Source organism: Mastomys coucha, unplaced genomic scaffold (assembly GCF_008632895.1).
Source record: "Mastomys coucha isolate ucsf_1 unplaced genomic scaffold, UCSF_Mcou_1 pScaffold22, whole genome shotgun sequence".
Classification (NCBI taxonomy): Eukaryota; Metazoa; Chordata; class Mammalia; order Rodentia; family Muridae; genus Mastomys; species Mastomys coucha.
In genome coordinates this window covers 733,452-748,617 of record NW_022196905.1, presented here as the reverse complement: position 1 = coordinate 748,617, position 15,166 = coordinate 733,452, and the positions used below count along the sequence as shown (strand labels likewise).

Genomic DNA, 15,166 nt, shown 5'->3' with positions numbered 1-15,166 from the left:
GTGCACCACTTTTAGCCTTTTACTTGGCTACTGGGGTCTAACCTCATAGCTTGGTTGGTGCAGCAAGCATTTTATTGACTCTGCATACCTTTGATAGGTTTCTTTTTCTTTTTTTCCTTTCTTCTTCTTTTTTTTTTTTGATGCAGTAAGAATTATGGAAAATAACTAGCTATAGGAATTATTTTTTAATCTTACTAAGGTAGTGTGACTGATTGAATGTTTAGTATTATGTGGGACTGAGTATGAATTGAGTAGAGTTATAGTTTTACTTGAGACAACTAGTAGTTTTGTATCCTCAGTAAAGGTTTCTGTTCCCATACACCAGGGATGGCAAACCCTTTTCCTTTCCTGTGTTCCACCAAGGTGGTGGTGATGGCATCCATGCACTTTGTCATTGTTCTTTTCTATTTAGTTCACTAGAGACTTGAAGCTCATTAGCAAGGCTTTCTTATATTTTTCTGACTTGGATTTTTGGATACATATTTATATTTGATCATAAAAAGCTAACAAAATGCTGAAATTTGCACTCGTTGCCACAGGTTGAAACTCTATAGAAAGAAAACCTACTTTTAGGAAATCTCAAAAAAGCAAAGTAGCATTTTATGCTATAAAATGTTAAGGAATCTTAAAATACATTAGTGAAAAAGAGCCATTCTGTAAGTTTATATTCTGTAGGTTTGGTTTCGAGATTTGCTGTCCTAGGATCCAAGTTACGGTCAACAGCATAGTGGAGGAACCAGCACTTCAGTCCTCTGAAGTCATTAACTATCTATCAGTCAGATATAATGCTTTGAGCAGAGCTGCTTTTTGGGGTACCCTTGAGTATGTTGATTTAAAAGTGGTGTTTCCTTCTCCATTATGCTAATTGCAAGCTTATAGTATTAAGCTTTTGTGTTTTATTACATTGCCCTATGTTGGATTTGTTCATTCTGTTCTTCCTTGCACTTGTACCTATGTTCTATATCTTAGAAAGTATCTTCTCTTCCTATTAGAGTAGCTTGAGCCAAGTCTTATATATTTTGAAATTGTGAAAATTGAGGTAATCAGATATATAAATTCTTATCCTCCCATAAAATGGGTTCTCATAAATCTAAAGGTAACTCTCAGCCATCTGTTCAACTTAGCGGGGTTTGGTTGTACTGACATATTTCTTTTGGGCAGATTTTTGGTGTTTTCAAGAGTTTTACTTTTAGTCCAGGCTGGCCTGAAACTCACTTTGTAGCTGCAATCTGGCCTTGAACTCACACTGATCTTTATGCCCCAGCCTTCAGAGTGCTGGGATTACAGACCACCATGCCTGTCTTGTGACTGATCTTTAGTTAAGATTAAACATTTCTAAACACCCATTTAGAAACCACATTTTGCTACTGTGTTAGGAAAAGTCCATTTTGCTGGTTTAAAGAGAAAGAGTAATAATTATTAAGAGAGCCAAGTGTGCGGTCTTAGTTTCTTCAGCAATAAAAGTTGACTGAGTTTTAAAATATAATTATATAATTATAAAGCTGAGTTTTCTTTTTACAGATGCATAAATGCTTATCAATGAATTTAGGCTTTTCCACTTGAATATTCAGTTATCAATATAATATCTATTGAGAGATAATTTTTTTCCTTGAAGGTACTAAATAATTTTCTTTTAGTCAGTTAATATGTTCTTACTGATACAGCAGCATTAATCTTAAGAAGTATAAGGAATTGAAGTACTAGAGAGTAGAAATTTGTTACAGGTCATTATCTTTGTTTTAATTTAAACATTGTAACAATGAGATTTTTTTCCTTTGGCCTTTTGTATTGATATTATTAATAAATTCAAACTCTCTTGTTTTTATACAGGGTACCAAGTATGGTGTCCTTAGAGGAAACAAAATTGTATACCGGACTGGAACATGGTATGTGAATACTAACTGAAGTAGATCTGTAGAGGTTTCTGTGTAGTTTTTTTGTAAGTATTAGGATGGAATAGTTTTGTAGTTAAAGATCTTTAGATTCTTTGTAGTATCTAAAATATACTCACTATACAACAATCATTTTCTTTCTCTCTGAAGAAACTAAATGTTCGTGTTTGTTTCTGAGATAATCTCAGTATATAACCAAGGCTGGCCTCAACCTTATAGAGATCTTCCTGGGGCTTAAACTCAGGCTATCAGTCATCAGAAAGACCTTTACCAGCTAAGCCATCTCACCAGCCATATTTTATTGTTTTAGGTTGATACATTAGAGTAAATGAGAATATTATAGCCTTTATATTCTGGTAATTTTTGTAGCTGTTTGTCTAGAGTTTTAATTCAATTAAAATTTTTGATATGGTGCTGGGGAACATACCTGGAGATACAATGGGGATAGACAAGTGTTGTACCACCGAGAAGATGTATCAGCTCTTAAATTTGATATTAGTATTTTGTGAAACAACTTGGGATATTGCTCAGTGATAAAGCATACACTTACCATGCCTGAGGCCCTGGTTTATTTTCCAGTACTCCCACCCACCAACTGTGTTTTTTTTTTTAAATACTAATGTAAAGTTCAGACTATAACCTTAATAGAAAGAGACAGTAAATTTTCTTACTGATGGGTTAATAATAGGATTAGTTGCATACATTAGTTTCTAACGTATAACTGTTGGATTTGGGTCACCCAGTAGTATTTTCTCTCTTTCCCCTACTTTAAAAAAGTATACATACATATATATGTATATATATATATATATATATACATATAAATTTTATGTGTATGAGTGTTTTCTGCATGTTTGTATGTACATGTACCACATTCCTGTGGAGGTCAGGAGAAGGTGTCAAATCCCCTGGAACTTGTCATGAGATGCTATATAGGTGCTGAGAACTGAACCCCCATCCTATGTAAGAGTAGCAAGTGCTTTTAACCCGAGCCATCTCTTCCCCACCTTCTTGACAAAGTATTTCATAATTACTTTATTTTGGTTGCTTGAGACCAGTCTCTTGTGGCTCCTCTTGCCTTCAGCTCCTGATCTTCCTTCCTCTTCTTCCCAATGCTGAGCTTACAGATGTGAATCACCATGCTCAGATGTGTTTGTCTATTTATTCATGTATGGATTGGTTGGAGACAGGGTCTTTATTTGAAGGCCAGTCTAGGCTCGAAGCATCTGCCATCCCGTTTTACCTTCTGAGGTGTTGAAGTTACAGGTGTGTGTTGTGTCTTGATGTTCTGCTTAAACTTGAAACATGGAGATTTTGAGTGTTAGTCTGTGTCATACTTAGCCACTAATTTAACTATGTTAAAGGCAAAGCCATCTGTCCTCCTCTTTTCCTTTTCAGAAGGGTCTTCGGAAAACTGTTGTTAAAAACAAATAAAATCAGGAGCTTTCCATGTCTAAAATGCCTTCTCTTATTTATTTATTTTTTAATAGACCTATCCAGAGAAAACCACCGAGAAGTAATTGCCAGTGTCATAAGGAAGCTTCTTAGTAAGTATATATGCCTATAATTTCCCTGTATTCCTACACTTTAAAATTGTACCCTGTGGCAGGTATGATTTTACTTCACTTTTTTTTTAATTGAAATAGGGTGAATAGCACACCACCCCCACCCCCTTTCATAGCAGATTGGAGTTTATATAATAATTTAAGATATTAGCTAAACTTCTTTTTTTTCTCCTATTTTAGGCCACATACTTGATAATTCAGAAGATGATACCAAATCATTGTTTCTCATCATAAAGGTAGAAGTGGCTCCACAGCTCTATAATTGTTAATGTGCTCTGGCTTGACTGGTGACTTCTGAATAAATGTTAAAATTCTTTAACACAGATCATTGGAGACCTTCTGCAATTCCAAGGATCTCATAAACATGAATTTGACTCCCGATGGAAAAGCTTTAACTTAGTAAAGAAATCAATGGAAAATCGGGTCAGTATTTTCACCTGAAATTCTGAGTTACCATTTTTGAAAAAAATGTATTGTAGTCCTGATTTGAGGATTATTATTTATAGAGGAAATTTGCCCTGTAAGTAATATTTGCCCTTTAAGAGTATTGTATGAAACCAACCTCTCCCTCCTCTTCCTTTTTGCTATAGAATTCTTGCTACATAATAGTAAAATATATGACTTTTAAAAAAAAATTTAAAAAAGAGAATTTTTTTTTTTTTTTTTAGGCTTTTCGAGACAGGGTTTCTCTGTGTAGCCCTGGCTGTCCTGGAACTCACTCTGTAGACCAGGCTGGCCTCGAACTCAGAAATCTGCCTGCCTCTGCCTCCCAAGTGCTGGGATTAAACGCGTGCGCTACCACCGCCTAGCGAGAATATTTTTTAAGAAAGAGAGTATTACGATTACAAGCAGGAAACATATCAAACAGATCTGAGTTCTTAGGACTATCGTTAACTTTTATAGTGCTTGTCTAGCATGTGTGAGGCTCTAAATTTAAAATAATTTATTGAGTGATAAGGTCTGTTACTCATGATCATTTATGTATCCATATAGGGATTTGCTTAGTAGGATTCAGGCTATCTTATAAAAATATGAGGAAATTAAAAAAAGGGGGGGGGAGATTGCCCACAGATACGAAATTCATGGACTGAGGAAAAGCATATTTTGTGTTAATTTTGTGATCCAATATAAGAATCAGTATAAGCTTTTTTAGATACTGGAAGGAAAAATACTCCAAAGCTGTTCTGAATAGTGTTCTCTAGTAGATATGGTGATGAAATTGAGTCTCTAGATGCCTATATACTATCTGTGCTGGTCACTGGAGATAGAAGAATATCTGAGCATGAGTGGGAGCTATGGCAATCTGTGGAAGAATACTAGAAGGTAAATTAGGTCAGTAGTTTGGTTATAAAAAGTTCTTTGTTTTTATATCCAGCAGTGGAGAGCCAGTAAAAGGAGTATGCATTGTAAACATGAGCCTCCACACCTACCTAAAAGCTGGGGTGGATTTGATTTGGATATAGGAAAGTATAGTTACTGACTATTAAAATGTTCTGTCACATTTAGAATCTAGGTGGAAAAAAGCCTGAATCAAGGCTTTTAAGATGCAGATAGAAGAGTTTGAACAAAAGTTAAAATTGGAGGGCTTTGATGGCTAATGTGATAAAGAATAACAATTACAAATAATTTTATATTATATCTACTTACTTGTGTGTGGAGGCATACATCTGTGAGAGTATAGTTCAGAGGACAGCTTGCTAGAGTCAGTTCTCTACTTCCAGTGTAGGTCCCAGTAATTGATTGAATTGTGATTGTCAGCTGTGTGGTAGTTAGTTTTGCTCTTCAGTCACTTTTTCTGCCTATGTCCATTTTCAAGGTCTGCATTGGCTTTTTTTTTGTTGTTGTTGGCTTTTTTGTTTGTTTGTTTGTTTGTTTGGTTGGTTGGTTGGTTGGTTTTGTTTCGAGACATGGTGAATCTGTGTAGCCCCAGGTGGCCTGGAACTCAAAGTGATCACCTACCTCTGAGATTAAAGGTATATGCCACCATGTCTGGCTCTACCCTTTGTTTTGAGGTAATATTTATTAGAGAGCTCTGGAATCCACTGTTGAAGTCGCTTAGTGAAAACTAAAGTTGAGGTGTTTGCTATTTGTTTTCCAGCTCCATGGAAAAAAGCAACATATCAGAGCACTACTAATTGACAGAGTGATGCTGCAGCATGAGGCAAGTATCTCAATCGTCACCTCTCGATGCTCCATTCTAAGGAATGATTTTTTTGTGATATTTTTCACAATTAAATGGACTTCCAGTAAATACTTCAAGACATGATTTATATTTTTTCTTTTTAAAGTTGCGAACACTAACTGTTGAGGGCTGTGAGTACAAAAAAATACATCAAGATATGATCAGAGATCTTCTTCGATTATCAACAAGCTCATACAGTCAGGTAAGGTTCTACATTCTCCCATATTTTTATTTTGTTATATGCAATCTAAATATCCTTGTTTTTTAACAGTATAGCTTAAGTAATCCCTCATATAGACTTCCCCAGAAAGGAAACAGGAGAACCAGAACTAAAATCTAGCACTCCCACCCAATGACATTAGAAATACCTTTCAAATTTCAAATAGACTGAAATCTTGCCTTAGTATGCAAAACCATTTGTTTAATAGTGTAATTTCTCCCCCTACCCTTCGTTTTCTGAGTCAGGGTTTCTTTCTGTAGCCCTAGCTGTTCTAGAACTCTCTTTGTAGATCAGCAGGCCTCATGCCTAGCTAATCATTTCTCTTTTTAGATCCTCGTGTTTTCTTCCAACAGGGTTTTGCTATTTAGCCAGACTAGCCTTGAACAGTGCTGGCATTAGTGGCATATATATGCCACCATGTCCAGCTTAAATTGTTTCTGTATGTTTTAAATTTTAGAGATTGTGCTAGTAGAATGGTGCTCCCATTTAATTCTGTGAATGTTTGAAGGCTAATCTGGAATGGCTATGTAATTCCTTCTGTGTACAATCCTCAGGTTACAGAGACTTGCTACCGTATGATGTATACTGTCTCTTTTTATAGTATAGGATCAAAAGATTATGTCCTAGCACGTAGAACAGAGAAATTACAAGGTTTGTGTATACCAGTTTCTTCTAACTTGATAATTTCCCATGTGTGGGCATAGGACACTTGATCTTCTTATCAACAGTAACAGAGTGTCTGCTGTTTGCTTTCAAATATGAAAATAAGCTGTTGCTTACGAGTACCACTCAACTTTCCTTTCATCAAAACAAAATACATGATAATATTTCCTTAATAATAATTATTCCTTTACTTTTTAGGGTGTGTGCTTTCTGTTATTTAGGAAAACATGTAAGTTATAATCACTTTGTTTTTATACTTCATTAGACATCTTTTTAAATCCTTATCAATTTTCCCCAGGTCAGAAACAAAGCTCAGCAAACATTTTTTGCTGCTTTGGGAGCATATAACTTCTGTTGCAGAGATATTATCCCCTTGGTTTTGGAGTTCTTACGGCCTGATAGAAAGGATGTCACACAGCAGCAGTTCAAGGTATAGGTTCTTTTTTAACTTTTGCTGTAAACACCCACAAATATTTTGTTATATTTGCTTATTATCTCTTAAAATGTGGGTTAGTTGACAGTATTAGAGCATTTCATCATGGTTACTGTTATGGAGAAAATACAGGGTGGAAAGACCCCTGTGGAAAATAGTTAACTTGAAGTAGCATAACCAATGTGAAAGGAGGACCAGAAACAGGAAGAAATAAGGTTATTTTGAGCAACAGATAAAAGTAGAAAAAGAATGTTAAGAGATTTCAGAGGTGACATGTAAATGAACCTTTACATGATTGAGAAATATTAAGGATAGGTAAGAGTAAGTGCTTGATGGCTAAATATGAGGGGACTAATGCATGGGCATTTCCATTTCTACGCTTCTGGATAGTATGAGTGGTTATAGGGGAGGTGGGAGATCCCTCGAGCCCATGAATTTCGAGTAAGCCTGGGCAACATGGTGAGATCCCGTCTCAAAACAAAATGAAAAAATTAGAGGTCAAACAACAAAATTGACTGAGATACCATTAAAAGAGAGGAACAGACAGAGGGCAATAAAGAGAAAAAAAGGCATTCATCAGTGCCAACTTTCTGGAGAGGATTAAGATGAACACTAAGCATGTTCCTTGAAGATAGTTTGTAAGACAGAAATAAATAGGCTGTAAGCCAGGCTTAGTTACTTACTTTTAAATTAAAGTTTTATTAGAACAAGCCATTCTTTATGTAGTTTGTACATCTTCTTCAATCATGATGATGGAGATGAGTAGTTGAGACTTATGCCAAGGGACTATTTCCTTTCTTCCTTCATTTCTGGTTGCTGACTTTCCACCCCAGTGCTGGATATTCTTTCTGGAAGGTCTTCCTCATTTGATTATATATGTATAGGCTATATATGTTAGGAATGGCTTATATGGGCAACAATAGAGAGGCTAAGGTTGAAGGTGCCTATATGTCGAGCCTGAAGGAAACTGGAATATATAGTAGTAACAGTCTAACCTGGGATCTATTTAGACTGAGTGTTCTGGAAATTAAAAAAAAATGTTTTGATATTAATAGAAAATGTATCCACTTCATCAGAATTATCTAATTAGACTTTGTCATTAAAAACTTACAGTTAAGCATCTGAATTTTTAAAAAAAGATTTTAATTTGTTGTTTGACAGTTTCACACAATGTATCTTTTCATGTCCACCCTCCTCCTGAGTAACCAAGCTTTTATATACTTAGCAACATATTTAGCAACTTGGCCTTAGCTGGTGTTAGGTAAATCATTTCAAACTTTATGTCCTAAAAATATTCAGTGGTTCATTTCAATGTCATTGTCATGTCTAAGGAAAATAAGAATGGAGTTTGTGTCTTTACAAATATGTCTACCTTTTAAAATTGACTAGTCATTCTTGAACAAGCCCTCTATTAAATGACTTATAAAAAATATTAGTGGATGCCACTTGGTTATACCTCAAGTTCATGGTTTTAAAAATAATACATAAAAATGTGTGAAACTGGGGCTGGAGAGATGGCTCAGTGGGTAAGAGGGCCAACTGCTCTTCCAAAGGTCATGAGTTCAAATCCCAGCAACCACATGGTGGCTCACAACCATCCATAATGAGATCTGATGCCCTCTTCTGGTGTGTCTGAAGACAGCTACAGTGAGCGAGTGGGGCCAGAGCAAGAAGAAAAAGTGTCTGAAGACAGCTACAGTGTACTTACATATAATTAATAAATCTTTAAAACAAAATGTGTGAAACTATTTACAAATTAGCTGTAAGTATATAAATAATCACTGTAAAAATTTAAGAACCATGTTGAACTCAACTATGACTCTTTCTTTGTAAATGTATTTGTTCTTATAGGGCGCCTTATATTGTCTACTTGGAAATCACAGTGGTGTGTGCCTGGCAAACCTTCATGATTGGGACTGTATTGTGCAGACCTGGCCAGCACTTGTTTCTTCAGGACTTAGCCAAGCAATGTCACTAGAAAAGCCATCAATAGTGAGACTATTTGATGACCTTGCCGAAAAGATTCATAGACAATATGAAACAATTGGCTTGGATTTTACAGTAAGCAAACCATTTATTTGTTCACTCATATTTTAGTGGAAATTCTGGCTTTTATTTTCCATGTCTTTCCTTTTTTTCTATAATGATAGTTTGGCTTATTCTTATAATTTTTAAAAGGTACTTGCTTTCTCTTTCCATCTAGTGCTTTTTAGTTATCACTATTGTAGATAATGATGGGACACCAAGTTGGAATGTGTCTGGGAATGAATCAAGTCATTTCTACCAAGAGGCCACTCCACTTAACATTACTACATTTACCACTGTCTCATAGATGCCACCATTACATTACTCTATCTCCCCTCCACTCACTTTCCCTTTTTTCTGGTTCCATCTCCTCTGGTTGGTGTAGAACTTTCTTTGTTTACTAGGCTGGTCTCAAACTCACTCTGCTTCTTGAATGATGGAAGTACAGACATGACCCATCATGCCCACTCATGGCGCGTTTTTTTAAAGAGTTGATTGTATTTTAGGAGGTTAGATATATTAACCAAAGTCACAGAAGATTTATCAGTAGCTAGATTCATAACTTACCATGCAGAATATTAAATTTTTTTAGATGGATAAGAAAAAAATTTCACTGGTTCTCAAATAAGAGATAGGACATCATTTAAGCACTCTTTGGAAAGTCAATGACTAATTTTGTAGTCCATGCTAGCCTCAGACTTGTAGCAATCCTCCTGTCTTAGCCTTCTATATGCTGAGATTACATGCATGAGCCACCTTTCTTGAGCATGTAAGATGCTAAATGCATACATTCACACTTAGTGCATCAAGATGGACAGAAAAATGAGGATAGTTGAGTTCTCTCCTTCCTCAGGTTGGCTATGTTTTTCATCCTATTGACCAGAATTATAGCTGTGGAGATAATATATCCCTTGCTCTTTGAAACTGTCCTTATATTAGGATTGGTTCCCCCCGTACCTTACCCGCGTATGGTCTTTTGTAGCCCAGACTGGCCTTGGGTTCTTGATCTTCCTGCCTTTATCTCCTGAGTGCTCTGATTACAGGCATATATCACCATATCCAGGTAGATTATTTTTTCTTTAAAAATTAATAGTAGCTTGAAATGAAATTCCCAAATTATTAGTCTGTCTGGCAAAATGGCACAAGGGGAAAGGTGCTTGTCACCAAACCTGATGATGTGAGTTTACTCCCTGAACTGAAAGCATAACCATTACATTTGTTGACTTATTGTGTCCATATATGAGCCCATGTTTGCACATACCATGGCACATGCAGAGGTCAGAGGTCATATTGTAGAAATCACTTTTCTCCATCTACATATGTAGATATGGTCCTAAGAATTGAATTCAGATCATCAGGCTTGACAGCAAGTTCTCCTCTTTTCTTTTCATTAAATAGTATACGTTGTATTATGTGTCATGACTCTACTTTTTTTTTTTCTCAATAAGATTCCAAAGTCATGTGCTACAATAGCAGAATTACTTCAACAATCAAAGAATCCTTCCATTAGCCAGACACTACTTAGCCCAGAAAAGATTAAAGAAGGACAGAAGCGTCAACAGGATAAGAATGCTGACGCTGTAAGGTAATTGATAAACTTTCTGCTAAGACAAAATAGTACAGGTAATACATGTTTTTCTAGCTCAACAATATAAATGTAACTCACCACTTACACATTGATTTCTGGGGAAATGCAAAAAGTTGGGAGATGATTGTTGTAAAGGGCCTGAATTTTCACTTTTAGGTACAGAGTTGAAAAAAAAAAGCTAAAACAGTTATTGTTGTATCTTTTTCACTATGAATTCCTTTTGTTTATTTGTCTTTTTGAGATACTAATACATACATACAGACATAATATAATTGGTATACTTAAAATAAGTCCTCAATTCAAGTTCAATACATTACTTTATAACTTTTAAGTAATTAATCTCTTTGATTAAATATGGTATTAGGATATTAGTAAACTTTTTTTTTTTTTTTTTTTTTAAATTTGGGGAACCAGAACAAGTCTATGGAAACAAATTAATAGCCTTCCTAACTCAGTTTTGGGTTTACCATGTAACTAGTACATGGTTATGCCTACCTACTGTTTTGGAAATGCCTTATTTTTTATCAGAATATTGCCCAGTCTGGTCTTAACTCATGAGCTTAAGAGCACTTCCTGCCTCATTATCCCAATGATATGAATATCGTTATGAATATGGTAGCTAGCTACAACCTCCAAGCTTATTTTCTCAGCTTACTATACAGACAGAATATACTGCTAACTCTTTGATTGCAGTTTTAATGTTTACTTTGGAACACTCAGCAAACTATTGCTGGGCATGCTTTTTTTCCCCCTACGTGTAAGAGGTGTTATTGGGAGAGAAATGGGGTGGCAGCAGAAAGAGAAGAGGGGGAGAGTAATGCTGGTACTTTTGTGCTGAGACAGGAGGATCAGGCATTCAAGTCAAGTCTAACCTGTAGTATAAGACCTGATCTCAAAAAACAAAAACAAAAACAAAACAACAACAACAAAAAACCTAAGAGAAAAGATGACATGTTTATAAATATCTGTTAAATCCATTTGGTCCATAACTTCTGTTAGTCTCACTGTGTCTCTGTTTAGTTTGTGTTTCCATGATCTGTCCATTACTGAGAGTAGGGTGTTGAAGTCTCCCACTATTATTGTGTGAGGTGCAATGTGTGCTTTGAGTTTAAGTAAAGTTTCTTTTATGAATGTGGGTGCCCTTGCATTTGGAGCAGAGAGGTTCAGAATTGCGAGTTCATCTTGGCAGATTTTTCTTTTAATGAGTATGAAATGTCCTTCCTTACCTTTTTTGATAACTTTGGTTGAAAGTTGATTTTATTTGATAAAAGAATGGCTCCTCCAGCTTGTTTCTTGGGACCATTTGCTTGGAAAATTGTTTTCCAGCTTTTTATTTATTTATTTATTTATTATGTGTAAGTACACTGTAGCTGTCTTCAGACACTCCTGAAGAGGAAGTCAGATCTTGTTATGGATGGTTGTGAGCCACCATGTGGTTGCTAGGATTTGAACTCAGGACCTTTGGAAGAGCAATCGGTGCTCTTAACCGCTGAGCCATCTCTCCAGCCCATTTTCCAGCTTTTTACTCTGAGTCTTTGTCACTGAGGTGCATTTCCTGTATGCAGCAAAAAGCTGGGTCCTGTTTATGTATCCGGTCCATTAGTCTATGTCTTTTTATTGGGGAAGTGAGTCCACTGATATTAAGAGATATTAAGGAAAACTGATTGTTGCTTCCTGTTATTTTTGCTATTAGAGGTGGAATTATGTTTATGTGGCTATCTCCTTTATGGGTTTGTTGAAAGATTACTTTTTTTTTAGCTTTTTCTAGGGTGTAGTTTCCCTCCTTGTGTTGGAGTTTTTTTATCTATTATCTTTTGTAGGGCTAGATTTGTGGAAAGATAGTGTGTAAATTTTGTTTTGTCATGGAATATTTTGGTTTTTTCATCTATGTAATCTCGATGCACCAATGTAGGAGAATGTGAGGGCAGGGAGGGGGGAGTGGGTGGGTAGGTGGGGGCACACCCTCATAGAAGCAGGAGGAGGGGGGATGGGATAGGGAGTTTCTGGGCGTGGGTTGGAAAAGGGGATAACATTTGAAATGTAAATAAATAAAATATCCAATTAAACAAGAAAGGAAGAGAGAAAAGAAACAATTGGTAGTTTGTGTTCCTTTTTCATTGTCTACTTTTAGTCTCGTCAAATGGTGAGATGTAAGAGGAGAGTGAATTATTATATTATGTGATGTTTGTCCTAATAGTATAGTAAGATCATATTTTATCTGAAATTTTTTTAAAGGAACTATGAATGTTTGGTAAATACTTTACTAGATGGTGTGGAGCAAAGAAATCTGTAAGTATAATTTTTTTTTCCTTTAAAACATGTACAACCATCAAAATATTTGTCTTAACTGCTTTAGTAATCCTGTGCATGGGAAAAGAAATGACTATATTAATGGAATAATTTGTGTGTTAGAAGATTGAGGTGGGGCATGCGTAATTATAGGGGCAGTTTGTTTCAGTAGGCCTGTCTTAATTCTTGAGAAACTTAAAATTATGTCAAACAGAGTTGTATAGGGTTTCACACACCTGTGATCCCAGTTCTCAGGAGGCTACAAAGCAAAGAAAAAGTTTCAAAACAGATGCTTGTTTTAAGTGGCTTTTAAGGGAAATCTGATTTGTAAACACCTTCTCTCACTCTCCCAACCACCAGGCCGTGGAAATTTGAGCATATAGGAATCGGACTCCTGTCTCTACTCCTAAGGGATGACAGAGTGTTGCCTCTTCGTGCCATACGTTTTTTTGTTGAAAATCTCAACCATGATGCAATTGTTGTTCGAAAGGTACATATTTTATTTATTTTGGTACTGTGTTGGGTTTGAGAATATTTACCTCAGCAGACTCTTTAAATTCTTCATAGACAACATATATCCTAATCAATAACTTGAAAGGAATGATTTGGCATTTCCTTCTGTTTGCTCAGAAACAATAAGGTCAACAAATATTGGGAGGCATAATCAAGCATTTTATACATTTAATACTATAACTATTACAGACTAATAGGAAAGTTTGACTTTTAAAAATTCAAAAATCTATTTTGCAAGCAGGGGGAAAACCTTAGGGTTCAATTTTTTGGCTTTCTTCTAAAAGTGTTATAAATGAGCTTGAAGAAGGATTCTGGCTTTGTCCCCTTCTGGAAGAAAACCAATAAAAGGCCCAGAGGCCAACACAAATGGAATGAGCTACTGTTGACCTAACAAAGGAAGGGCAGTTCTTTCAGCAGAGATGCTAGTAGATTCCTAGTTGAATGTTTATGTTCTTCCTACCAGTGCCAACAGGTAGACAGTATATTTCTCTAGTTAGCTAACTCTTTAATCGAAATCTCTCTCTCTCTCTCTCTCTCTCTCTCTCTCTCTCTCTCTTGCTCTCTCTCTCTCTCTCTCTCTCTCCCCCTCTCTCCTCCCCCCCTCTCTCTCTCACACACACACACACACACACACACACACACACACACTACTGCAGCATACATGTGGAGCTCAAAGGACAATTCTTGGGAGATAGGTTTCCACTTGCACTGATGGATTGGAGGATCAGATTGAAATCAGGTCATTGAGCTTGTACACCAAGTACTTGTGCTTGCTGAGCCACCCACAGAGCCTAAACTTTTTCATGTGTACTTTGTTGGTTAATTTCTCCAGTAACCTCTCTCCTGGTATTCCCCTTTCCATTTTCAAGTCTTGTGTTTTGCCAACCCCCTTTCCCCATTTCCTTACAGCCTTTTCCCCTCTCATGTCCCCTTTCCAGCATCGTGACTTCTATGTACTCATGCGCACTGTACATAAATAACTTTGTGTATATATATATATATATATGTATATATATATATATTAGAAGCTGGGATCTGTATAAAAGATAGCATGTGTTGGTTGTCTTTCTAAGTCTGGGATACTTTTCTTAATTGAAAGAAATAGAATCAGTTTCTACTGTGGTATAGCATGTTGTAAGAGAGTTTTTTCAAAATGTTGATATATATGTGTTAACCTGTTTGTAGATGGCTATATCAGCTGTTGCTGGTATTCTCAAGCAGCTAAAGAGAGCTCACAAAAAGCTGATTATCAACCCTTATGAAATCAGTAAGTAATACACCAATAACAGTGCTTTTAAATAACACTTAGAATATTTCCTTCACTATTCACAGAGGTTAGGAGAATAGGCAGAAAGGTCCAGAATTCAAAAGTCAGCTTGAGCGGTGTTAACATAGTCCATTGAGTATTTCTTTCTGAGCAGGACGATTGGGAAACATCTTCTACTTTCCTTATTGTGTTCTTGGGATTCCCCCCCCTTTTTTATTTATTTATTTATTTATTTTGTTGTTTGGTTTTTTTGAGGCAGGGTTTCTGTGTTTAGCCCTGTCTGTCCTGGAATTTACTCTGTAGACCAGGGTGGCTCAAACTCAAGAGATCCACCTTCTTTTGTCTCCCAAGTGCTGGGATTAAAGGCATGCACAACTGCCCTGAGAGTGTAATATTTTAATTGTGGATTAGATTGTAGTCTACAGAAAAATGTCTTTTAAGAATTTTTCTTTTAGCCGGGTGGTGGTGGTGCATGCCTTTAATCCCAGCCCTTGGGAGGCAGAGGCAGGCGGATTTCTGAGTTCGAGGC

The 15,166-nt window shown here is 36.2% G+C and overlaps 1 protein-coding gene across 3 annotated transcripts in view; it reads left to right on the top strand.

Moving 5' to 3' along the window:
- Psme4 (proteasome activator subunit 4) overlaps positions 1 to 15,166 on the top strand; it is a 113,032-nt gene that overhangs the window by 58,995 nt on the left and 38,871 nt on the right. For all 3 annotated transcript variants that reach the window (XM_031342036.1, XM_031342035.1, XM_031342037.1), the window contains 12 exons: positions 1,831 to 1,886; positions 3,383 to 3,439; positions 3,638 to 3,693; positions 3,782 to 3,880; positions 5,556 to 5,618; positions 5,746 to 5,841; positions 6,821 to 6,952; positions 8,807 to 9,016; positions 10,429 to 10,565; positions 12,804 to 12,857; positions 13,218 to 13,347; positions 14,556 to 14,637. In XM_031342036.1, the coding sequence (XP_031197896.1) occupies positions 1,831 to 1,886; positions 3,383 to 3,439; positions 3,638 to 3,693; positions 3,782 to 3,880; positions 5,556 to 5,618; positions 5,746 to 5,841; positions 6,821 to 6,952; positions 8,807 to 9,016; positions 10,429 to 10,565; positions 12,804 to 12,857; positions 13,218 to 13,347; positions 14,556 to 14,637 (1,172 nt within the window). The remainder of the gene's footprint in view (positions 1 to 1,830; positions 1,887 to 3,382; positions 3,440 to 3,637; positions 3,694 to 3,781; positions 3,881 to 5,555; positions 5,619 to 5,745; positions 5,842 to 6,820; positions 6,953 to 8,806; positions 9,017 to 10,428; positions 10,566 to 12,803; positions 12,858 to 13,217; positions 13,348 to 14,555; positions 14,638 to 15,166) is intronic.